The 19,449-nt window shown below is 38.8% G+C and overlaps 1 protein-coding gene across 23 annotated transcripts in view; it reads left to right on the top strand.

Moving 5' to 3' along the window:
* Positions 1-19,449, top strand: part of EP400 (E1A binding protein p400) — a 57,159-nt gene that overhangs the window by 23,076 nt on the left and 14,634 nt on the right. For 16 of the 23 annotated variants that reach the window (XM_059863676.1, XM_059863679.1, XM_059863682.1 and 13 more), the window contains 28 exons: positions 223-269; positions 1,281-1,338; positions 2,026-2,115; positions 3,285-3,392; positions 3,975-4,168; positions 4,345-4,522; positions 4,971-5,107; positions 5,262-5,431; positions 5,858-6,032; positions 6,426-6,562; positions 7,177-7,363; positions 8,295-8,461; positions 9,305-9,459; positions 9,980-10,228; positions 11,275-11,439; positions 12,228-12,395; positions 13,610-13,701; positions 14,401-14,699; positions 15,121-15,323; positions 15,422-15,591; positions 15,809-16,005; positions 16,490-16,601; positions 17,108-17,251; positions 17,563-17,721; positions 17,955-18,038; positions 18,588-18,719; positions 18,841-18,885; positions 18,993-19,146. In XM_059863676.1, coding sequence (XP_059719659.1) covers positions 223-269; positions 1,281-1,338; positions 2,026-2,115; positions 3,285-3,392; positions 3,975-4,168; positions 4,345-4,522; positions 4,971-5,107; positions 5,262-5,431; positions 5,858-6,032; positions 6,426-6,562; positions 7,177-7,363; positions 8,295-8,461; positions 9,305-9,459; positions 9,980-10,228; positions 11,275-11,439; positions 12,228-12,395; positions 13,610-13,701; positions 14,401-14,699; positions 15,121-15,323; positions 15,422-15,591; positions 15,809-16,005; positions 16,490-16,601; positions 17,108-17,251; positions 17,563-17,721; positions 17,955-18,038; positions 18,588-18,719; positions 18,841-18,885; positions 18,993-19,146 — 4,176 coding nt within the window. The remainder of the gene's footprint in view (positions 1-222; positions 270-1,280; positions 1,339-2,025; positions 2,116-3,284; positions 3,393-3,974; positions 4,169-4,344; positions 4,523-4,970; positions 5,108-5,261; positions 5,432-5,857; positions 6,033-6,425; positions 6,563-7,176; positions 7,364-8,294; positions 8,462-9,304; positions 9,460-9,979; positions 10,229-11,274; positions 11,440-12,227; positions 12,396-13,609; positions 13,702-14,400; positions 14,700-15,120; positions 15,324-15,421; positions 15,592-15,808; positions 16,006-16,489; positions 16,602-17,107; positions 17,252-17,562; positions 17,722-17,954; positions 18,039-18,587; positions 18,720-18,840; positions 18,886-18,992; positions 19,147-19,449) is intronic. The other 7 variants (XM_059863686.1, XM_059863698.1, XM_059863696.1 and 4 more) reach the window with 5 other exon arrangements.

Genomic DNA, 19,449 nt, shown 5'->3' with positions numbered 1-19,449 from the left:
TTATATAATTTCACTCAGTGCAGGTTAATCTCAGTGGTAAAATTGTGAGTTGCTAGTAATAGGTTGTGAATAGATGTGAATAATGAGCTATGGGTTTTTATGTTTTTGTGTTAGATTTTGTTAATCCTTCTTGTGTTTTCCTTTGAATACATTTAAATTTCATGTGAGAAATGTAAAGTTGCTAGGTGATGAATGCATACATCAAGTGTAATAATTTTTCAGGTAAGGATGCAAAAGAAGACCTTTATTTGGAAAAAGAAAGTGAAATGGTAAGTCTTTGTTTTTTGAAAAAGCCATCAAACTGGTTTAAATGTGACTACATATGTGAAAGGTTTTGCTAAAGGTGATTTAAAAAAAAATATATGGTGATGATAAGATTTCACTGACAAATGAACATTCAGTCACGAGCACAAGCATAATTTTCCTTTTCTGGTTAGGAAGGGGATTGTGGTTGGTACACGTCTTTAGTGGCTGTGAATCATTCATTCTGAGATTGAAGACCAAAAAGCTGTAAAATTAATTGCCAGACTTGGGCAGGAGTTTCATTTACAGTAGCCTGGGGTAGACTTTGTGGGGCATGAAATGTGTTTTCAGGTGTTCAGCAGAGATTTATCTGCTGAGAGGTGAAGGTGTATGTTACAGAATGGATCAAACTGAATGGAACTTGGATATCTTTTTCCCTGGATGAAATGTGTGCTAAGGACTCCTTGGCTGTGTCTGTGCAACTGGAAAAAAATGGACAAGGGATCTGAGGCCCTGAGCCATCTGTTGTGGCACAGCTGATGCCCATGTGCTGAAATACTCCCCCTCCACCAAGCAGAGTGCCTGCATCTGAATTTCCTGCTAGGAACAAGCCTTAGCATGTGTTATCAGCCAAACTGTGGCCCAGCACTGGCTGTGAGAGTTAATTGGCACAGGCTAAATAATTCTACAGAGTGTACTGGACACCTGAGACAATGATAGGCCTGTCCATATCCCTTTTTTATTGACTAGTGAAAAAATTTAGTCCTTGAGCCAGTCTGGCTAGAAGTTTTGTACCACAGCTGGATGTGAATAATTTAACCCATGAGCAGTGCAAGTGGCTGACTGCACACTCCCATCAGTTCAGAAGCAGAGTTTCTGTTTTGGCATGACCAGGGAAGTGCTAATAGGTGTTAAATGTCTGTCAGCAAATGCTTTTGGGACCACAAGGCATGTTTTGTTGTCTTTAAAAAACAAACAAAGCCCCTGCTTATCTTTTGTTTTCTCTGATATTAAATATTACAATTATTTAATGCTAGGGGGGTTCATCATCTGGAAGGAAAAGAAAGGCAAGCACGTCTTTGACTGATGAGGAAGGTAAGTCACTTCCCAAAATTTTGCATTTATAACTCAGTACAGAAGTTGAATATTAATCCCACAAGTTTTCAGTCTGTTACTGTGTGGGTGCAGTGCTCTTCATGAAACAAATACCAACCTTCATCTATTTCTTAGAGACATTACATAGTCAATTAAATAGTAAATTAAATAGTAAATTATCCCTAAAAGAGCTCTAGTGAAAATTTGAAAATAACATTTTCCTTGAAATGATACTGCTATCATTATTGGTTTTTAATTCTTTCTGTCGTCATTACTTCATTTGTCAGGCTTACTAATGCTCTTGAAGTTCTTTTGAGGATTTTAGACTGAAATACTCATCTACTTTGGGTCCTTTCTTGTTGGTGACCACTCTGTTGTGTTCCTGACAAAGGAACTCCCCTGTTCAAGGCTGTGGAACAGCCCATGGTGAACATTGTCAATCAACACTTAACTGCCTTCTGTCCTGAGGCAGAAATGCTTCTCTCCTGTTCATTTACCTTTCAAATACTGCTCATAGCTGCTTTCAGATTATCTTGTTTTCCATACATATTTAATTCTTTCCTGCAGACTTAGAATATTCTACAGACTTAGAATATTCTGTGCTCATTCACTTCAGGGGGGATAGAATTACAAGCCTCCTGAATTATTGTATAATTTAACCCAAGATTTGCATTTGTTTTCTTGTAGTTGAAGATGAAGAAGAAACAATTGAAGAACAAGAAGCTAAAGAAGGAAACATAAACCATCAAACTGAACTGTCTAATCTAGCCAAAGAAGGTAGGCACGTGGCTTGGTTCTTCTCTGAGCTGGGCTCTGAAACAACAGCTGGAAACACACAGCACTTGTTATATTTGTAAAGAGGATTAGAGGTGGGAGACTGCATTCAGATGTTCAGTCCTGTGTAGTCTGTGTTTAGTTTTTTCTGTTTGGAAAGCTGCAGCAGTTTATGGGGTGATGATGGACATCTGCACTTTATAAAGCAGTCCTAGTTATCACACTGGGTGGCTTGAGAAAAAGTAGTTCTCTAGGGAAGCACTGCATTAAAACCTTACACCAAGGCTCTCAACCCAAGTTCTAGGAGTGCATGATAAACACTGAACACCAGGGCTGTATCAGATTGAACATGGACATTTTATCAACTGGCTTGACTATCCCAGAAGGGTTTTGTGACTGACTTGGTAGGTCCAAAAGGGCATTTAGGTGCTGACCTTGAAGAGGGGGGGTTATAAATATTTGAAGATAAGGTGCTTTTAGGGACAGTGCTCTGGCTAGCAGCTCTCTCTCATTAGCAGTGTAATTGCTATGCTGAGCTTGATGTGTGCAAAGTAGCCCACAGAGATGTGTCACTTAGCCTGGTAAAAGCAGATTTTTAGAGGCAGGCTGCCCATTAGGCTGAGCGTGCCTGGCGATGAACACGCCGTTTCCAGATCTGTTTGTTTGGTCTGTTTGGCAGCTTAGTGGCTGCACTGAACTGGCCAGTTGGAGGGATTATAACCCTTGGCCAGTCAGCCAAGTTCCTAATGAGAATGTGTGCTGATTGATTGGCCACTGTCAGCACGTACATTCCTGCTTTAACAGCTCAGACAAGGGATCCTGGAGTTACAGCTCGGTTTTGAAACTTTTCAAGTCTTGCATTGTCTTCCAGCCACTCAGCTGCATTTGATGCCCCTACCTTCCCAGCTGGGGATTTACTGAGGGTTGTAGGGTTTGCAATGCAGTAAAAAAGCAGGGTAGAGCAAACTGCTTGTGTAGTGCCAAATGTTCTCTGTAATTAAGGTTATTAAATAAATACTGCCATCATTCACTTAATAATTACCTCAGAAGTTAAATTCTGATTAGAGAACTGACTTTATGCAATTGTGAAGAATGTAATGAGATTATAATTAATAGTATCTATTGTTCCAAGTTTTGGTATTTCTAAACTTCCATCCTTTAATGACCTTCAGCTGAATTGCCTCTGGAAGATTTGGTAAAGATGTATGAAGGTGCCTTTGCAGAAAATTTTCACTGGCCCCAGCCAAAACCTGACAGTGAAGAGGAAAGCAGTGAGGAAGGTAAATTACTCTATGTTTAGAAGTAGTTGTGCTGATTTACAAGGTGAAATAAGTTGCTTGGCTCTTCAGGACTCTGTGAAAAGACATTTTGTTCTAGGGGAAAACACATCTTCTGTGAATCACATTTAAAATTTCTCAGTTTGTGAAAAGAGGGCAGTGTTTGCCTGTCCTAAAGTGAAGATGTGTGAGATTTTCAAGAGCAGTACTGAGCCACAGAGAAGCCTCTCTACACTGAATTAAACAGCACATAGGTAGCTACAATTACACCTCTGTTCTATGCTAACATGATGATTGAACTACATGCTTGAAGATAGGTTTTAAATAGAATGAGAGAACTTCCCTAGAAGTTGTGAAAAGCTAATGGTCATGTTAGCCTAGCTAGTGTGAATGTCCACAACATGTACATGAACCTGAGCTTAGGCTATTTGCATTTTACCTGACCTAGCTTGAAAATCATAGAAATGCTTTTAAAAGTTAGCTGCCTTCTAGACCTATGTCTGAATCCTTGTTTTCTCAATTCCTTTGTGTAACTGCTACTGAAGTTTATTTTAGATACCACTGTAATTTTTCTCTCTCTCCTAGAAATGGAAGACCACATGTCTGATAGGGAGAGTCCCCAGAAAGAAGTTGTCCTCATAGACTCCCTTCTCAGCATTGACCAGTACAAGGGCATGGACAGGTCGAGTCCTCCCAAGAAACACATGAGAGACATAGCAGAAGTTGCTGCTGCAGCAGAGATGTTGTTACCTAAAGGCAGCTCCAGGATAACAACAGCAGTAAGAATCCCTACTTTCTGCTACTCTGTGTTCTGATGGTTACATAAAGAATGCTTTTTTCTTTATTTTTTCATAGCTTTTAGTAAGAAATTGTTTTTTTTCCCCGAATTACCAGTAGAATGTTTATGCTCTGTGAATTTAACTCAGGAAAAAATACCAAATTATTCACGTTACAGGTAAAATACAACACTCCATCACTGTTGTATGGGTCTCTCAGAGAATATCAGAAGATTGGGCTGGATTGGCTGGCAAAGCTGTACAGGAAGAATCTCAATGGCATCCTGGCAGATGAGGCAGGGCTTGGAAAAACAGTGCAAATTATTGCCTTTTTTGCCCATTTGGCTTGTAATGAAGGTAAGTTTTTTTGGCTAACAGTTTGAGACAGGTACTGTCTAAAACAGTGCCAGCATTATCTTTGTGAATTGTAGCCTAGGGTCACTTTTTTTCCCCTACTGAACCATATCAGGATTTAGTTAATGATAGGAGTTAAGGTTGTGTCAGAGTAACTTCCTGATATTTTGTGACATAAGGGTGTTACCTATTCAAGTATAGTGTCTGATCAAGCTGTTACCCTCTAGAGATTCTTCTGAATACTTTTGAATTCTTACTACTACAGAAAAGCCTTACAAATTGTTTAATGACTAGAAGTAGATTAGTAATTAAAATGCCTCTGTTGCTATTGGATCTCACTTTTAATGATTAATTTAATGCAATGTGCTTAAAAAATAAAGGAAAAATAGGAGCCACATGCCTTGTAAGGAGTCTCTTTCCAGTGTTAACTGCTGTGTTTCCCCTTCTGTAGGGAACTGGGGCCCTCACCTTGTTGTTGTCCGGAGCTGTAACATATTGAAGTGGGAGCTGGAATTGAAACGCTGGTGCCCAGGGTTGAAAATTCTTCTCTACTTTGGGAGCCAAAGAGAACTTAGGGCAAAAAGACAGGTGCTGTATTTTGCAACTCTTACACTGTTCCTATACATTTAGCCTGTATATATCTGTCTTATATGTCTTTTCTAATGAAGAAGTAGCTGGTTGTAAGATATTTGAGAGTTCTGCCTTAATTTTTCTGTCTCATCCTTTCTTTCCTTTTCCATAGGAATGGACAGAACCCAACAGCTTCAATGTGTGCATCACTTCCTACAAGCAGCTGTTCAAGGGCCACACAGCATTCATGAAAATGAGATGGAAATACTTAATAGTAGATGAGATGCAGCAAATAAAGAATATGACTGAGAAGCACTGGGAGGCACTTTTCAATCTCCGCAGGTACAGAGCAGAGAATTGATTTCCTGCTGGCAGTGAGTTTTCCTCTTTACATGTCACACAGTTCTCTTAACAGAAAACTTGATTAAAAAAACCCTCTTGACTTAGTCTGCCCAAATTCCTGAGCAATGTGCACCTATAGAAAAGTGCTTTTATTTGAAACAGTCAGGATTCAGAAAAATGCTTGAGATCTTTTTGTTTCCACTACCATATCACTGTAATTCTTCTTTGCTGATATTCTGTGCTCCCAAACAGATTCCCTTGTATGTTCTGATACTCTGCAATGAAGAAGCTATTTGGTGGTATATTCAAGATTGAAAAGATACTTTATCTTAGGTTTAATTTTATATATCTACATAATTCTTCTGTATATCTGACAAACATAAAGGCACAGTAATCAGTCAGTTAAAAATCTTCTTTTGTTCACAGCCAGCATCGTTTGCTTCTGATAGACACTCCTTTGCATAACACACTGATGGAGCTGTGGACCATGGTACATTTTTTGATTCCGGGAATTTCCAGACCTTACCTGGATTTTCCAGTAAAAGCACCTAATGAGGAGAACCAGGATTATTGCCATAAACTGGTCATCAGGTTGCACAGAGTATGTTGGAATTTTTTTCTCGTGTGTCCTTCTACAGGAGTAGTGCTGTTAAGGAGAGGGGGAATAAAAATATGTGGCTCAGATCAGAATTTGTGTCTTTTCTTAACAGTTTGTTCAGTTTAGACAGAAAAATCCTGCTGAAAACAGAGGGTTCTGCTACCAGAAGAATGTGGAGATTTCTTTAAAAAATAATACAAGGCTCAGATTTTGAAGCATGACATGCAGAAATTAAAGGGCAAATTAATGTCTATACAACTGTGTGCACAGCAGAATGATTATATATAGCATATGCAAATTATCACATCAAATCTGTTAGGTGTGAATAAGTTTAGCTTCCTGTTGTAATCTCTTTGAAGTGAGAATTTTTTTCCTTTCTATTCTGAAACATTTCAGATGATTCAGCCGTTTATTTTGCGGAGATCAAAGAGGGATGTTGAGAAGCAGCTCACAAAGAAGTACGAGCACGTGCTCAAGTGCCGTCTGTCCAGTCGACAGAAAGCCATGTATGAGGATGTCATATTGCAGCCAGGGTAAGGGCTTGGAACAGTAACTATAAAATGCTGTCACTTCTAGTGCTTAAGCAAGGAAAGATATGATTGTCATATGGGGAGCTGTTTTAGTGCTTCTCTGAAATTTTGCATTATGACCCGTGAATAAAATGTGATTGCATTACAGACTTGAGTTACAGCAGGTGGTGCAATTTTATGATATTGTATGCTGAGTGATAAATATGCATTTACCTCTGGAACCTAAGAATCCAGTTATGATGGGCAGGTCTTCTGCTGAGTTGTTTTAACATGTGTCTCTAATGAGTGGTTCTTCATTAGAGTTTTTCCTCACCACCCCCCCACCAGTGGTAATTGATAGGTGCAGGGGTGAAACAGAAACAAAGCAGGGCGAGGATGGGGAGCTGGATAGATTGTGTTTGATTGTAAGGCAGCACTGGGTCCTTAAGTTTCACTTTTTCAAATTTACTTTTGGTACAGTGCTGCTTAAATACTGCAGAAGACCTTGGTGAAATCTAAATTTCTTCTAAGACTTTTGCATAACATACTGCATTGCTCATCCTCACCTTGCTGATTTAGGGACACCTCCATTAAAGCTGCACATAAATCAGTGTCTTTCTGTATAATTTATTTGGTAGAACCCAGGAAGCCCTCAAAAGTGGGCACTTCATCAGTGTCCTGCATGTCCTGATGCAGCTGCAGCGGATCTGTAACCACCCTGATCTGATAAACCCCCGGCTCTCAAGCTCCTCTTTTGTATCAGAAACCCTGGAATACAGAACAGCCTCTCTGGTGCTGCGAGCCCTGGAAAGGGATATTTGGAAGGTCAGTAGAAAAGTTAAGGTTTTTTTCCTCTCTTAGTGCCCTGGCAGAATTTCAGGTACTTACTGTTGTTTTGTTATATGTGATAAGTCTACCTGAAGTTTATAAATAGAAGGAATTCACTCTTTCATAACTGTGGCTACCAAGTGTGTTCTTGCTGCATATTTTTTTTTGTCATAGTGGTTTGAACGTTTCAGGTGGTTTGTAAACAGTAATTTTTCATGAACTACTTGGTCAAAGAGAAATTTCCTTTGCTTTTATCATGTTCATGTTTGCAGGAATTTTCCAATACTGAAGTCACTCTGGCTAGTACTGTGCTTATTTATGGTATTCTGCAATTTTCTTTTAGCTTTTACTAGCTGAAGGAAAGCAAGACTTATTCTTTTCCACAAAACAGTAAACATTCTGTTACACTGACTAAATTAGTACCCTTCTGTCAATCCATTTGAAGTACCACTGTTTCTGTTATTGTTAAACAAGTGATCCCACTCCTTGACATAGTAAGAAATATAAAAGAAGTATGAGTAATGGAGCAGCTGATGTTTTTTGTTTAATTTTATTTCCATCCTTCATATTTTTCTACTCCTAAGTTATAGTTTGGCATTTAAGCTTGATAGTTAACCTTCAAAGAGTTCTATTTAATTCCTTGGAAACTATGATATATGAAGAATTGGTAAATGTGTTTTGCTTTAATTTCCATAACTGGCAAACGATTTCAGTTCTTTTTCTTCTAGTGCTTAAAATGGGACTGTAAAGTTTATTTCCAAGGTTTCTAGACAGTTTTGGCTAATAATTAATAGTTTATTTCTTAAACTTACACCATTTATTTCAAGTTAAAAAGTAAATGTATAGAAATTTAATTCAGCTTTGAATGTAAAGAGGACCTAAATGTTTGGGTCATCACATAAAACAAACAATTTTCTGAAATCCCTAGGAATCGGACCTGTCTCTTTTTGATCTCATTGGAATGGAAGACAAAATGACTCATTATGAAGCACAAATGTTGCCAAAACAAAAGGTTACTAGAAAGTTGATTGAAGAAATCTACAGCTCCCCTCCACCACCGGCGAGGCCCAACCCAGTGAAGCTCAAACCAAGCAGGTGTGTACACCTACACTCCTTCTAAGCTAGAATTACAGCAGCCAGAGGTGCTTCTGCTGCAATCTTCCCTGAGTTCTCTCTGCATCTCTGCTAATGGGATTCACACAAAACCTCAGGCTTACCTTTGCATTTAATTTTTATCTTGCTTTCGAGTTTACCTCTGAAAATAAGAATTCTGTTCTTTGAGGCATGCAATTCCATTTGAAGTTTGTTGATGGATTTCCCACAGTCCTTACTTCAGCAGCAGATGAAATTTGTTCTTGGACATTGTTTATGGTGATTGAGTGTTGTTTTGCAGAATTAGCATGAGATAATTCAAGACTAAGCTGGGCCTGCAGTGTCAGCTGTGCTCTCACTGTTATGGCAGAGACATATGAAGTTTTACAGCAGTACATTTTTTTGAAGTATTTTTCTTCTAGTGAAGTACTGTTCTCAAAGTAATATAGAACTGTTTTTCTAATGCAAGAGAGCTGCCTGATGACCTGCAGCATGTTGATGTCTCTCTGGAGATTATATGGGAGCCCTTTTTTTTCAGATATCTTCAGATACATGTTTTCCCAGATATTGGCCTAGACTGTTTAAGATGTTTGCTGTTATTCTGAAGCATCCTGCATTAAACTGGGTGTATGGCAAGGAAATTTTTTTTCTTGGATTCAGCAAAATCACTTTCTACAGTGTTCACTTAGGAAGCTTGTGAAGTGATGAGTCTTGCCAGCTTCAGCCATCTGCAGGAAGATTAGCATCTGACGTGATCAGTTTCTATGTTCCTGAGGTGACAGAGTTTACTTGTAAAGGCCAAACTATGATCTTGCTCTAGACTTTGACTTTTCCTGCTCTTGCCAGGTTGTTCCAGCCCGTTCAGTATGGTCAGAAGCCCGAGGGCAGGACTGTGGTTTTCCCAAGCACTCAAGTGCAGCGCACGGTGACCACGGCAACGGTGACTCAGCAGGGACAAGTTCGAGGCAGATCCCCCATAGCCACCGTGTCTTCAAATCAAGGTAAGGCAGTCAGTGCCACCCTGGTCACCTGCACCTCAGCGTAGACAGATACAAGTTAGTCTGTTCAATAGAACTCCTTTTCCCTCTAGCTTATTGGTCTAGAATACTAATGGCTTAAATATACCAACAGACTAATTGCCAGTAAAATTCCCCACTAGTTTCTCCAGTATGATCTGCCAGTATAATGCAAAACTAAGCTTTGTGTAACCTGTTAGCATATGGAGTAAATACGCCACAGTTGATATTTAAACCCCGAAGACATGTAATGTTCTGTCAAAGATGGGAATGTACAGTGCTTCTCTGTATTTATTTACCCTTTAAACAATGCTTTCCAAATAGATAATGTTGTAAAACTAGGATGGAGTAAGAGGTGTGGCTAGAAATCCCGGTGTGTAAGGACAAAGCCGTTCTTGTAGCCGTTTGATTATCCTGTTGGAAGGTTTCTTTTTAATGCAGGTTGTTTAAAAGAGCGGAGTTAAAACCTCTAACAGCTTGCACAAACAACCCTTATTGATTGCAGCTGCAGCAGCACAGTTTCAGACAACTCAGGCTTCCACCAGTGCTCCAAGACACCAGCCCGCAGCGACCTTCACCACAGCAACTAGCGCAGCCAACCCTGTGAAACCGCGGGGCCAGAGCGCGGCGCCGGCCCCGCAGCCGGGCCAGCCCCAGCCACAGCCACAGCCACAGCCCCCCCCGCACACCATCCAACAGAGTGTGCTGCCTCAGAGGCTCGTACTGACCTCTCAGGCCCAGGCACGGTTGCCTAGTAAGTGGCCTCCCCTTTCAAGGTTTCTCCCACCTTTGTACTACAATGAGGTTAAGTTACTAGGCACCCTAAGATGTGTACAGAATCGTTGTTTTTTTTTCACTCTTCTGATTAGCCTTGCTCAGTACGTTGCTTATGACCAAGGAAAATCGAAAATTGGATAAGAAACAATAGAATTGCTGTGGACATACATTAGCGGTGTCAACTTAATCTCCTATTTCTGCATGTTTCTTCTGCTGGCAAGACTTCCTTCAGACCAAATGTTTTAGCTCTCTCCTAATTATTCCTTTCATGTTAAACACTAATCCATCTGCTAAAGGCCTCTCTGGCAGAGAGGAGCGTCGCCACTGTTAGGCAGAGAAAAGTGATGAGGCTTTGCTTTAAGGTTGTATGTGCACTGCCTATTAGCATGTGTAGAGAGTACTGAGCACTGATGTATTAATTTTATCTCTGGGGTAATGCACTGCCTTTACAAAAGCTGAATTTTCACACCAGTATTTTCTCAATATCGTAAAACTCGATGCTGAAATGCCTCTAACCTTTCTGCATTTAAATCACAAAAAGCTTGGTCCTTGCCACTTCAAAGCTTTTTGGTTTGTCTAAATGCAGATTGCTTAAAATAAATCATGTTTCATCAGCAAATTTTGAATGTGTATTTAATATGCCACACATAGGAATATTTTCATTTCTTCCTTAAACCTTCCTTCATGCTCTTGAAAAGGCAGTGAAAATCACTGTAATGTCTATACTTGTTCTGTTACAAAGTGTCACATGAGTTTTCAGGTAGCTCTTTTTTGCTAATGAAAGTGGTAATTTCTAAAATGTTGATGTTCTTACCCTTTAAACAATCAGCTTCTTTCCAGTTTGTCCAACAAATATAGAAAGCAATACCTGCTTAACTTTTATATGACACTTTTGATGCACTAAGTATACTTATGCATGGAAGGCGCTTCAGCACCAGTTTACTAACCAAAATGTAGAATTGTGACTATTGAAGAACTCGCCTCCCACTTTGATTTTTTAATGCCTGTTTCCCTCCTTAACAGGTGGTGAGGTAGTAAAAATAGCCCAGCTGGCTTCTATAGCAGGAGCACAAGGCAGGATTGCTCAGCCAGAGACCCCAGTGACTCTGCAGTTCCAAGGGAACAAGTTCACCTTGTCACACAGTCAACTCCGCCAGCTCACTGCAGGGCAGCCCCTGCAGCTACAAGGTACTTACTTCAACAAAGGCAATTTTCCATTATTCAGAATGCTCATGTTTTGATATGGGCACCTCGTTCCTTGTTGCTGGAGATTTTTCCATCCCCAGTGCTTGTATTGTCCTGCTCTTCCTATTTTCTGTGAGCCAAGGTAGCTCTGGTTTGAAAAATAAATGCCTATCAGATGAAAGACATGGTTAGTTTCTTTTTCTGTATTGTATTTGAGAAATGTTATTTCCTTTGTTTCCACACCCAAGCAGTGCAGCTAAAGTAAGGTGAGGCATTATTTGATAAAAACTCCCTGCTGAGCAGAAACAGAAAAACTGAGAACATTCTTGGTTTATTCTGAAATTGTATAAATGATACTTCAAGATTGACATGCTTCTGAATTTTGGCCCATTTATTGCCCTTGTCTGAATGCTCTACCTACACTATATTTTGTTCTCAAATCTCCCTTGCTGGTGGTTTGTATTGCCAAATTTAGGAGAACTGGCATGTCTTTATTCTCTGTGGCCAATTAAATAGAGGGAATGTTAAATGAAGATTTTCTGTTTGTTTGGATTTTGTCCAAATTCTATATAAATACCTAGATTAGAATGATACCCCTATGACATGAAACTCCTCTTCAGCTATGAATACTTGGGTGTTTCCCTCCTTTTTGGCAGATTGGTGTGATGAACGTGTCTGGTAATATTTAACATACTTTGAAGCAGTAACAATCAGCTTGTAACACTAATAGATTTTGCTAGAGAACACAAATTCTTTTTCACCCTAATGTCTGTTAAAATCCTCCACTGCAGGAAGTGTCCTTCAGATTGTGTCAGCCCCTGGGCAGCAGTACCTGAGGCCTCAGGGCCCTGTGGTCATGCAGACAGTTTCCCAAGCAGGAACTGTGCAGAATGCCCTGAATGCTTTAGGAAACCAGCACCAGGCAGGTGGCCCAGCTTCCACTGCAGTCACACAGCAAGGTGGGTTCTCCAGCCTGAGGAAATGTCTAAATATTTAATTGCTAAAATCACATTCATATATAACTCCCAAATTGTTGCAGATCATAATTCTGTAAGTTGAGCTCAGAAGTGGGTAAACTATGAGGCAAATCTTTGCAGTTTGTATTTGGTGTGTGCTGGAGTTTTAAGAAAATTTTTAGTACAAACTTAGGAGAGCATGTAACCTAATTATAGATTTTTTTTTTTACCTGTTTTGCCTTTGGTCAAATTTTTTTGGGGAAGAAGTCAACTTGAAATAATTTATTAATTTTTGCAAGGAAAAATCAAGGGTGATGATTTTTTATACTGGCAGAGAATGTCCAGTGATTGTCTCCATTTTTCCACATTGATTTTGCTTTTATCTAATTTCTTTCCCTTTTCTATCTGATCAAGCTACAGTTTTCCATTTCCCTCTGCAAATGTTGTTTAGGTATTTGGTGCCTTGCTGTAAATGTGATCAGTTCCTTGCTTAAAAACACAACGAAGATGTTGACAAAAATAATGGAGAAATTTATGCATTTACAACAAACCAGCAGATTATTAAATGAAGACAAATATAACACTAGGAGTTCATTCCCTGAAAATGGCCATCTGCTGTAATTTTCTTGGGATATAAAAAAACATTCCTTCAAAATGGTGTGATGCTCTTACAGTGTAGTTAACTGTCTGGGTAAACATCTGCTAATAGTTGAAATCATGAGAATGCTACTGAGATTCCATCATATGATTTCACCAACTTGTAGATGCACTCAATTGATGTGTTTTCTGAAAAATCTTTGATTTTTGCTTTGATTTAACTTATCTTTGCTCAAGATAAGTTAAAACAATCTTTTTCTGAATTAGAACATTTTCTTTTTTCTATTGTGTTCATATTAACATTTTCTGAATGTCAGTGTGTATTGCACTGCACATGACATTTTGAATAAAGTACAAATGGAGCACAGCACTTTGCTTTGTACAAAGCAAAATAAAATTCCATTAATCTATCTTGGATTTTTGTGAGAACAGTTAATGTGAATATCTGTCAGAGATCTGTTGTATAACAAATTACAAATTTGCAATACTCAGTTCACATTTAGACTAAAAATTTGTCTGCAGCAATGATGTGTTACAGCTATCAAGTGTCTACTTATTGAAAATAATAAAGAGACCAATTTTCAGACGAATAAGTATATAAACACAAGGTTTATCCTCAGTTTGTATTCCAGGTAGAGCTGCAGTTACTAACTTGCCATCTGGTGACATGGGAGCAGTGTTAAAACCAGCACCTTTGCATGGACAGTCACAGGTACTCAATTTTTCTTTTCTTGTGGAACCACCGCTTTTCAGAATCAATAGTAAGTCTGTGTAATAGTTGAAAGCTGTAATTTGCAAAGCTGGAATTAATTAGGGACTTTGATGATTATAGAGTAGATGAATATTCCAACTTCTGTCCATGTTTCAGGTTGACACATCTGGCGCATTCGTAATCCATAGATAAAATAATCTGGTGTATAAAGGCAGCTGACAGCTTTCTTATGCTGTGATAGGTTCTTGTAACTGTAATATGTTTTAATTATGTAGCTATGCATAAATAAAGAAGTCATGTGGGTTTTTTGTGTTTTGAACACAGTGGTAATCGGGCAAATTTTTATAGATTTCTAATCTTAACAAGTTTTTGTATAAGATACTCAAACAACTTACAAAGTGTAGGGAAATATCAAGAATATACCAAAAGCTATGAAAAAATACCTTTAAAAAGCAAGAAGATACTAAACTAAGGTAGGATTGACTCTTTAATATGAACTGAATTCAGCTGTAGTCTTCAGATTTTATCTGAAATTCATACCTTTAATAATTGCTATAAGTAGTTATTCTACTCTGGGATCTATACTCTGATCCTGATAGTTTCTAAAGAAACTCAGATTCTAAAGAACCTCAAATCCCTCATGTATTATTACTGTGATGAGCAGCAGATGTGGTTTTCATTCACCTTCTCTTGGCAAAGGAGACGTTTGAGGAGAAGAACCGGCTCTTGAAGGAGCGCCTGGACAGGATCTTCTCGGGCAACGAGCGCCGCTGCTCGCGGGCGCCGCTGTACGGCCGGGACGTGCTGAGTGTTTGCTCCCTGGCTGGGGACACAAAGGCCACCCAGCTGCCTTCCAGTGAGGGCAACCACTGGAGGTGGGCTGGCTTTGTCAACTGCTGCCTTTCCACAAGTGCCTGCGGAGGCCCGAGTAACCCCTTGAGGGAAATGATCCTGGGGTTGGTTCAGCAGCAGGAATCTCTAAAGGATCTTGTTAACAGGTAATGTATGACCCTGCCTAACAAGCCTTTATACATCTAGTTATTTCTAAAAGACTTTTCAAAAAGGCTTGAAACTTTATTTCTGTTGATGAGCTTATTTGGTTTAGACTGGTTTATTTAGCAGTAAATGATGTACAGCATGGAAGTAAAAATAAGTCACTTATAAATAGGTGTTTTCAATGCCTCTTTCCTAATTTCAAGCCCAAATTCAGCTGACCATGCTTAGTCTTACATTCTTATGCTTTTGGATTTACTTGAATAGGTACCACATGGACCCAACTAACAAGAGTTAAGACCCAGACATGCAGGCAGAAGCTAGTTTAGCCAAGACTGACTTTCATTGCTGTGCCTATGATTATTGCTGATCATTTTGTCTGTAGCTGTTTAAGTCAGTGTTGTCTTGTTTTTATGCTTTCCCCAGGGCTCTCTTCGTGTTGCCAGCTGCAGTTGCTGCTCCTCCATGTTTCTATGTAGCAAATCCTCCCCCTTCATACAGTCACAAACTGAAACTCCTTAAGCACAGCCTGAGGCAGAAGGCAGCTCCACACTTGCATCAGTTGCAGCAGCTGACAACTCCTCACTTGCTGCAGTTCCCTGACCTCCGGCTGGTGCAGTATGACTCAGGTAAAAGACATTTGCTGACAAGATTTCAGTAATTTCTTCTATCACATGAATGGAATTTCTGTATAAAACCATTATTGGTTTTTGTGTTTGAATTATAGGAAAATTAGAAGCTCTTGCTGTCTTGCTTCAGAAGTTGAAATCTGAAGGGCGCCGTGTGCTGATTTTGTCACAGATGATTCTGATGCTGGACATACTGGAGTTGTTCCTGAATTTCCATTTCCTCACCTTTGTGAGGATTGATGAATATGCCAACCAGGAACAACGTCAGGTAAGTGTGTCCTAGCAGCTGCCCACTGGTACAGCAATAAGTGCTGCCCAGGCTTTTATACACTACTGCAGAGAAAAGAAATTTGCTTCATTTTGTATTCAGTTTGAAACACTTGACATGTTTTTATCCCTTTTTTTATTAGGCTATAGTGAATTTGGTTTGGTATTTTATTTTGGTGTGCATTTATTTAGTCCTTGCTTTTATTCTGTTTATGTAGGAGCTGATGAAAATTTTCAACAGAGACAAGCGCATTTTCTGTGCCATCCTCTCCTCTCACAGCCGTTCCACAGGAGTCAATCTTGTCGAGGCAGACACTGTTGTGTTCTATGACAATGACCTGAACCCAGTGATGGATGCAAAAGCTCAGGAGTGGTGTGACAGAATTGGGAGATGTAAAGATATCCATATATACAGGTGATGGTGACAGCCAACATCTGCTCTTTAACGTGTTTTAATGTGAGGTTAGTTCAGATAGTGCTGCCCTGGATGATCTGGAATAAAGTGGAAACAGTGCTGAAAACCACTTCCTTTCAATAAAAAAAATGCCAGGGTATCTATCCTGATATGAAAAAGTGGGGGGATTTAACACCAAATGTAATAAATGAATCATACCAGCATGGATATTGTCTGTTAGTCTACATGGAATTTTTTAAGGGATCCTTTTCATTGTCGATTTTTGTCTTTTTTTTTTTTAATTACATCAATTATTAAAAGAAAGCTCTAAAGTAAAGGTGGTAGTGTGTTTTTTTCTGGGCCTGCACCATAACTAAAAAAACTCCCACATACTACCACATTTTAAACATTTAGTATTATTCTCTAGTACACTTGGTCTTTTTGTTTCTGAAAGCTGGTTTGGAAATGACTTACCAGATTTCTGCTGTTTTTTCCTTTTTTTTAGACTTGTCAGTGGCAATTCTGTGGAAGAGAAACTTTTGAAAAATGGCACAAAGGACTTGATCAGAGAAGTGGCTGCTCAGGGAAATGACTATTCAATGGCCTTTTTAACACAGGTAAATTAATATTCAGAATGCATTGAAACACCCATGTTGCAGTGTTTAATAAATTCAAGCATCTGTGTTGGAGTGTTTAATAGCAGTTTAGTAGAAATCTGTCTGGGCTAGAATTAATAAGGAGGCATATTGGATTTCATGATTGCTTGAACTCTCAGTGTTGGGGCCACATTCTTTCAAATATTGTCCATCTGTTTTGTTCTGTTGTTTGCATAGTGATGCACAGACATCGCCCATGACTTAATATATTGTGGTTGCTTCACCCTGCTGCAAAATTTTGCAGAGCTTGTAAGGGTGAAGGTCTCAATAGCTTTAAAAATGTGAAATAAGTTTAATAAATGTGGATATTTAGAGAGACAGGCTCTGAATTGCTGCTCTGAAGATACATGAGATAGTGACTGCACTGGTGAAGCCAGGCTATCCTGGCTGGCACTCCTGATATGGAAAAAAAATAGTATGCTCCCAAAAACTGAATGTATTTCTCTTTTTTCTTTCTGTTTACCAAGCAAACAATTCAGGAATTGTTTGAGGTTCATTCTCCTATGGAGGATTCTGGATTTAGAGTGAAAGCAGAAGAATTTGTAGTACTTTCTCAAGAGCCATCTCCAGCAGAAAATATTTCACCTAAAGTTGCAAGACCATTCATAGAGGTAATGATTAACACACACACATTAAAAATACAGCTGTGCAACATTAGTATTAAACAGCTGACTAATCCCTTTTTTTTTTTCTTTTGGGTAAATTCTGTCTGTCTCTTTTTCTTGTAGTTTTATGCTCTTTTGTCATTTGCCTTGTGACAAAACTTCCAAAAGCCTAAAGTTTTATAATTTCTGGGACTGTTTCTCTTGCTGTAGCAGACACTTACTGCAGAAATTTGTGTTGCATTTCAATGAACTCCTCATGGAATTTCTTTCCATATTTTTGAAGTCTTAATTATTTTTAAAATATATCTCTCTGAAAGGCCCTCAACAGCATTGAACGGGAGGATGAGGAGTCAAATGATCACATACAAGAAACAGGATCTGAGTCAAGCATTGAACCTTTAATCTCAGAGCTCTGTGAGACAAAATACAATGAAGAGCCCTCACAGCTGCAGGAGTTAGTTGCTGTTGTGGATCAGGTACCGTGACTTCTCTTGAATAGCTGGCTAAAAAGTAATGTTTAGTTCAAATGTTTCAATTTCTTTGCAGTCTGACCTTAAAGCAACTTTGTTGTTTCTCCCATTAAATGGAAGGGAGATCTCCCTCTGCTTTAAAATGTTAAGATGAGTTTGAAGGAGAGCTTTGATATTTCATGTAATGTTTCTTTTATTATCCTCAAAGTAACATTTTTTCCCTTTGATACTTCCCTCAGCTGACTCCAATTGAGAAGTATGCTTTGAATTATCTGGAGCTCTTCCACGGTTCAGTTGATGACAATGAGCCACGGTTGAGTGAGGTAAAACAAATCTTTCTTTGCCATGTTATTCTGTCACAGAACAACATTTATTATATTTTCAAAATGAAATGGAAGTTTCTCCAATGATGTGGAATATACTGTGATCCTTTCTTGCTATACCTTATGAACAACGTAATGTCTTACAGAGAGCTCATTATTTTGGGATTCTGCGGTTTAAGCAGGTGTCAGTTCTTAATTTCTTTTTTATAAAATGGGAATTGCTTTCAGCCAGGCTCAGCAAATATTTGTTGTACTCCATTGATTGCAGGGGAAAAAATTTCATTAGTTTTAGTGAGCCTGTGTTCTGGTTGTCTTCATTGTTTAACTGAAATTCTTTGATTGCTTTATATTGATGGTTTTAAAACCCTCCTCAAAGACCAATAAATATCTTCTAAATGGTTGGGACAGTATCTGTTAAGAAATTGCTATAAGATTCCTGTATCTGAAAAAGTCAAAGTTCAAGGCATTTATCCATAAAATTACAAATTGATGATTTCTAATCCAGTGTCTTACTGTATAATGTTTCTAAGCAGTCTGACTTTAATCTAGATGGAACTGAAAACTGCAAAGAAAGCCTGGGAAGTCCAGCATATGAAGGAGTTAAAGGAAAGAGAGCAAAAAATGCTTTGGGAGGATGAAGAGGAGCTTCTCACCTACACTCGGGAGGATGCGTATAACAAAGTAATTGCTGATTAGTCTTGTTTTTTCTAAATAGTTATTTCTTAACAGTTAGTCTGAGAATACCTTTACCCTTCAGGTTTCAGTTGGATCATTTGAATTATGTTCTCTTTTTGTTGTGTAGGAATATGTCTATGAAGGTCCAGATGGACAAACTGAAATTATGCCAGTAAGTAAAAGTAACACCAGGCAGCCTAAACAGGCCTTTCATTTTATGAAACATAAAGATCAGTGGAGAGTTAACATTGCAGTAATTACAGACTTTATTCTGTGCAGCTCTGGACTCCTCCTACTCCACCTCAGGATGACAATGATATCTACATAGATTCTGTTATGTGCCTGATGTATGATACCACCCCTATTCCAGAGTCAAAATTGCCTCCAGTGTATGTCAGGAAGGAGCGTAAGAGACACAAAACAGATCCCTCTGGTGAGTGTGTGCTCAGAACTGTTCTGAGTTTTATTGCTGAAAGTTTAAAAATCAGAGGAGTTTTCATGCCTCCTGTATATTCAGAATGCATTGAAACACCCATGTTGCTATGTTTAATAAATTCAAGCATCTGTGTTGGACTCTGGTCCTATAAAGATCAAATTTGCATGTTTGAAGGGATGAAAATTCTTATCTCACCATGGTCTTGAAGCAGTGGACTCACTGGAAGGCCCAGTTCTTATGGTGTGTCTTCTCTTTAGACATAAAGATGTTCTTAAAAGCACAGTTTTAGACTGCAGACAT

The sequence above is a fragment of the Haemorhous mexicanus genome, chromosome 19 (assembly GCF_027477595.1).
Source record: "Haemorhous mexicanus isolate bHaeMex1 chromosome 19, bHaeMex1.pri, whole genome shotgun sequence".
Classification (NCBI taxonomy): Eukaryota; Metazoa; Chordata; class Aves; order Passeriformes; family Fringillidae; genus Haemorhous; species Haemorhous mexicanus.
This window is presented reverse-complemented; position numbering and strand designations above follow the sequence as displayed.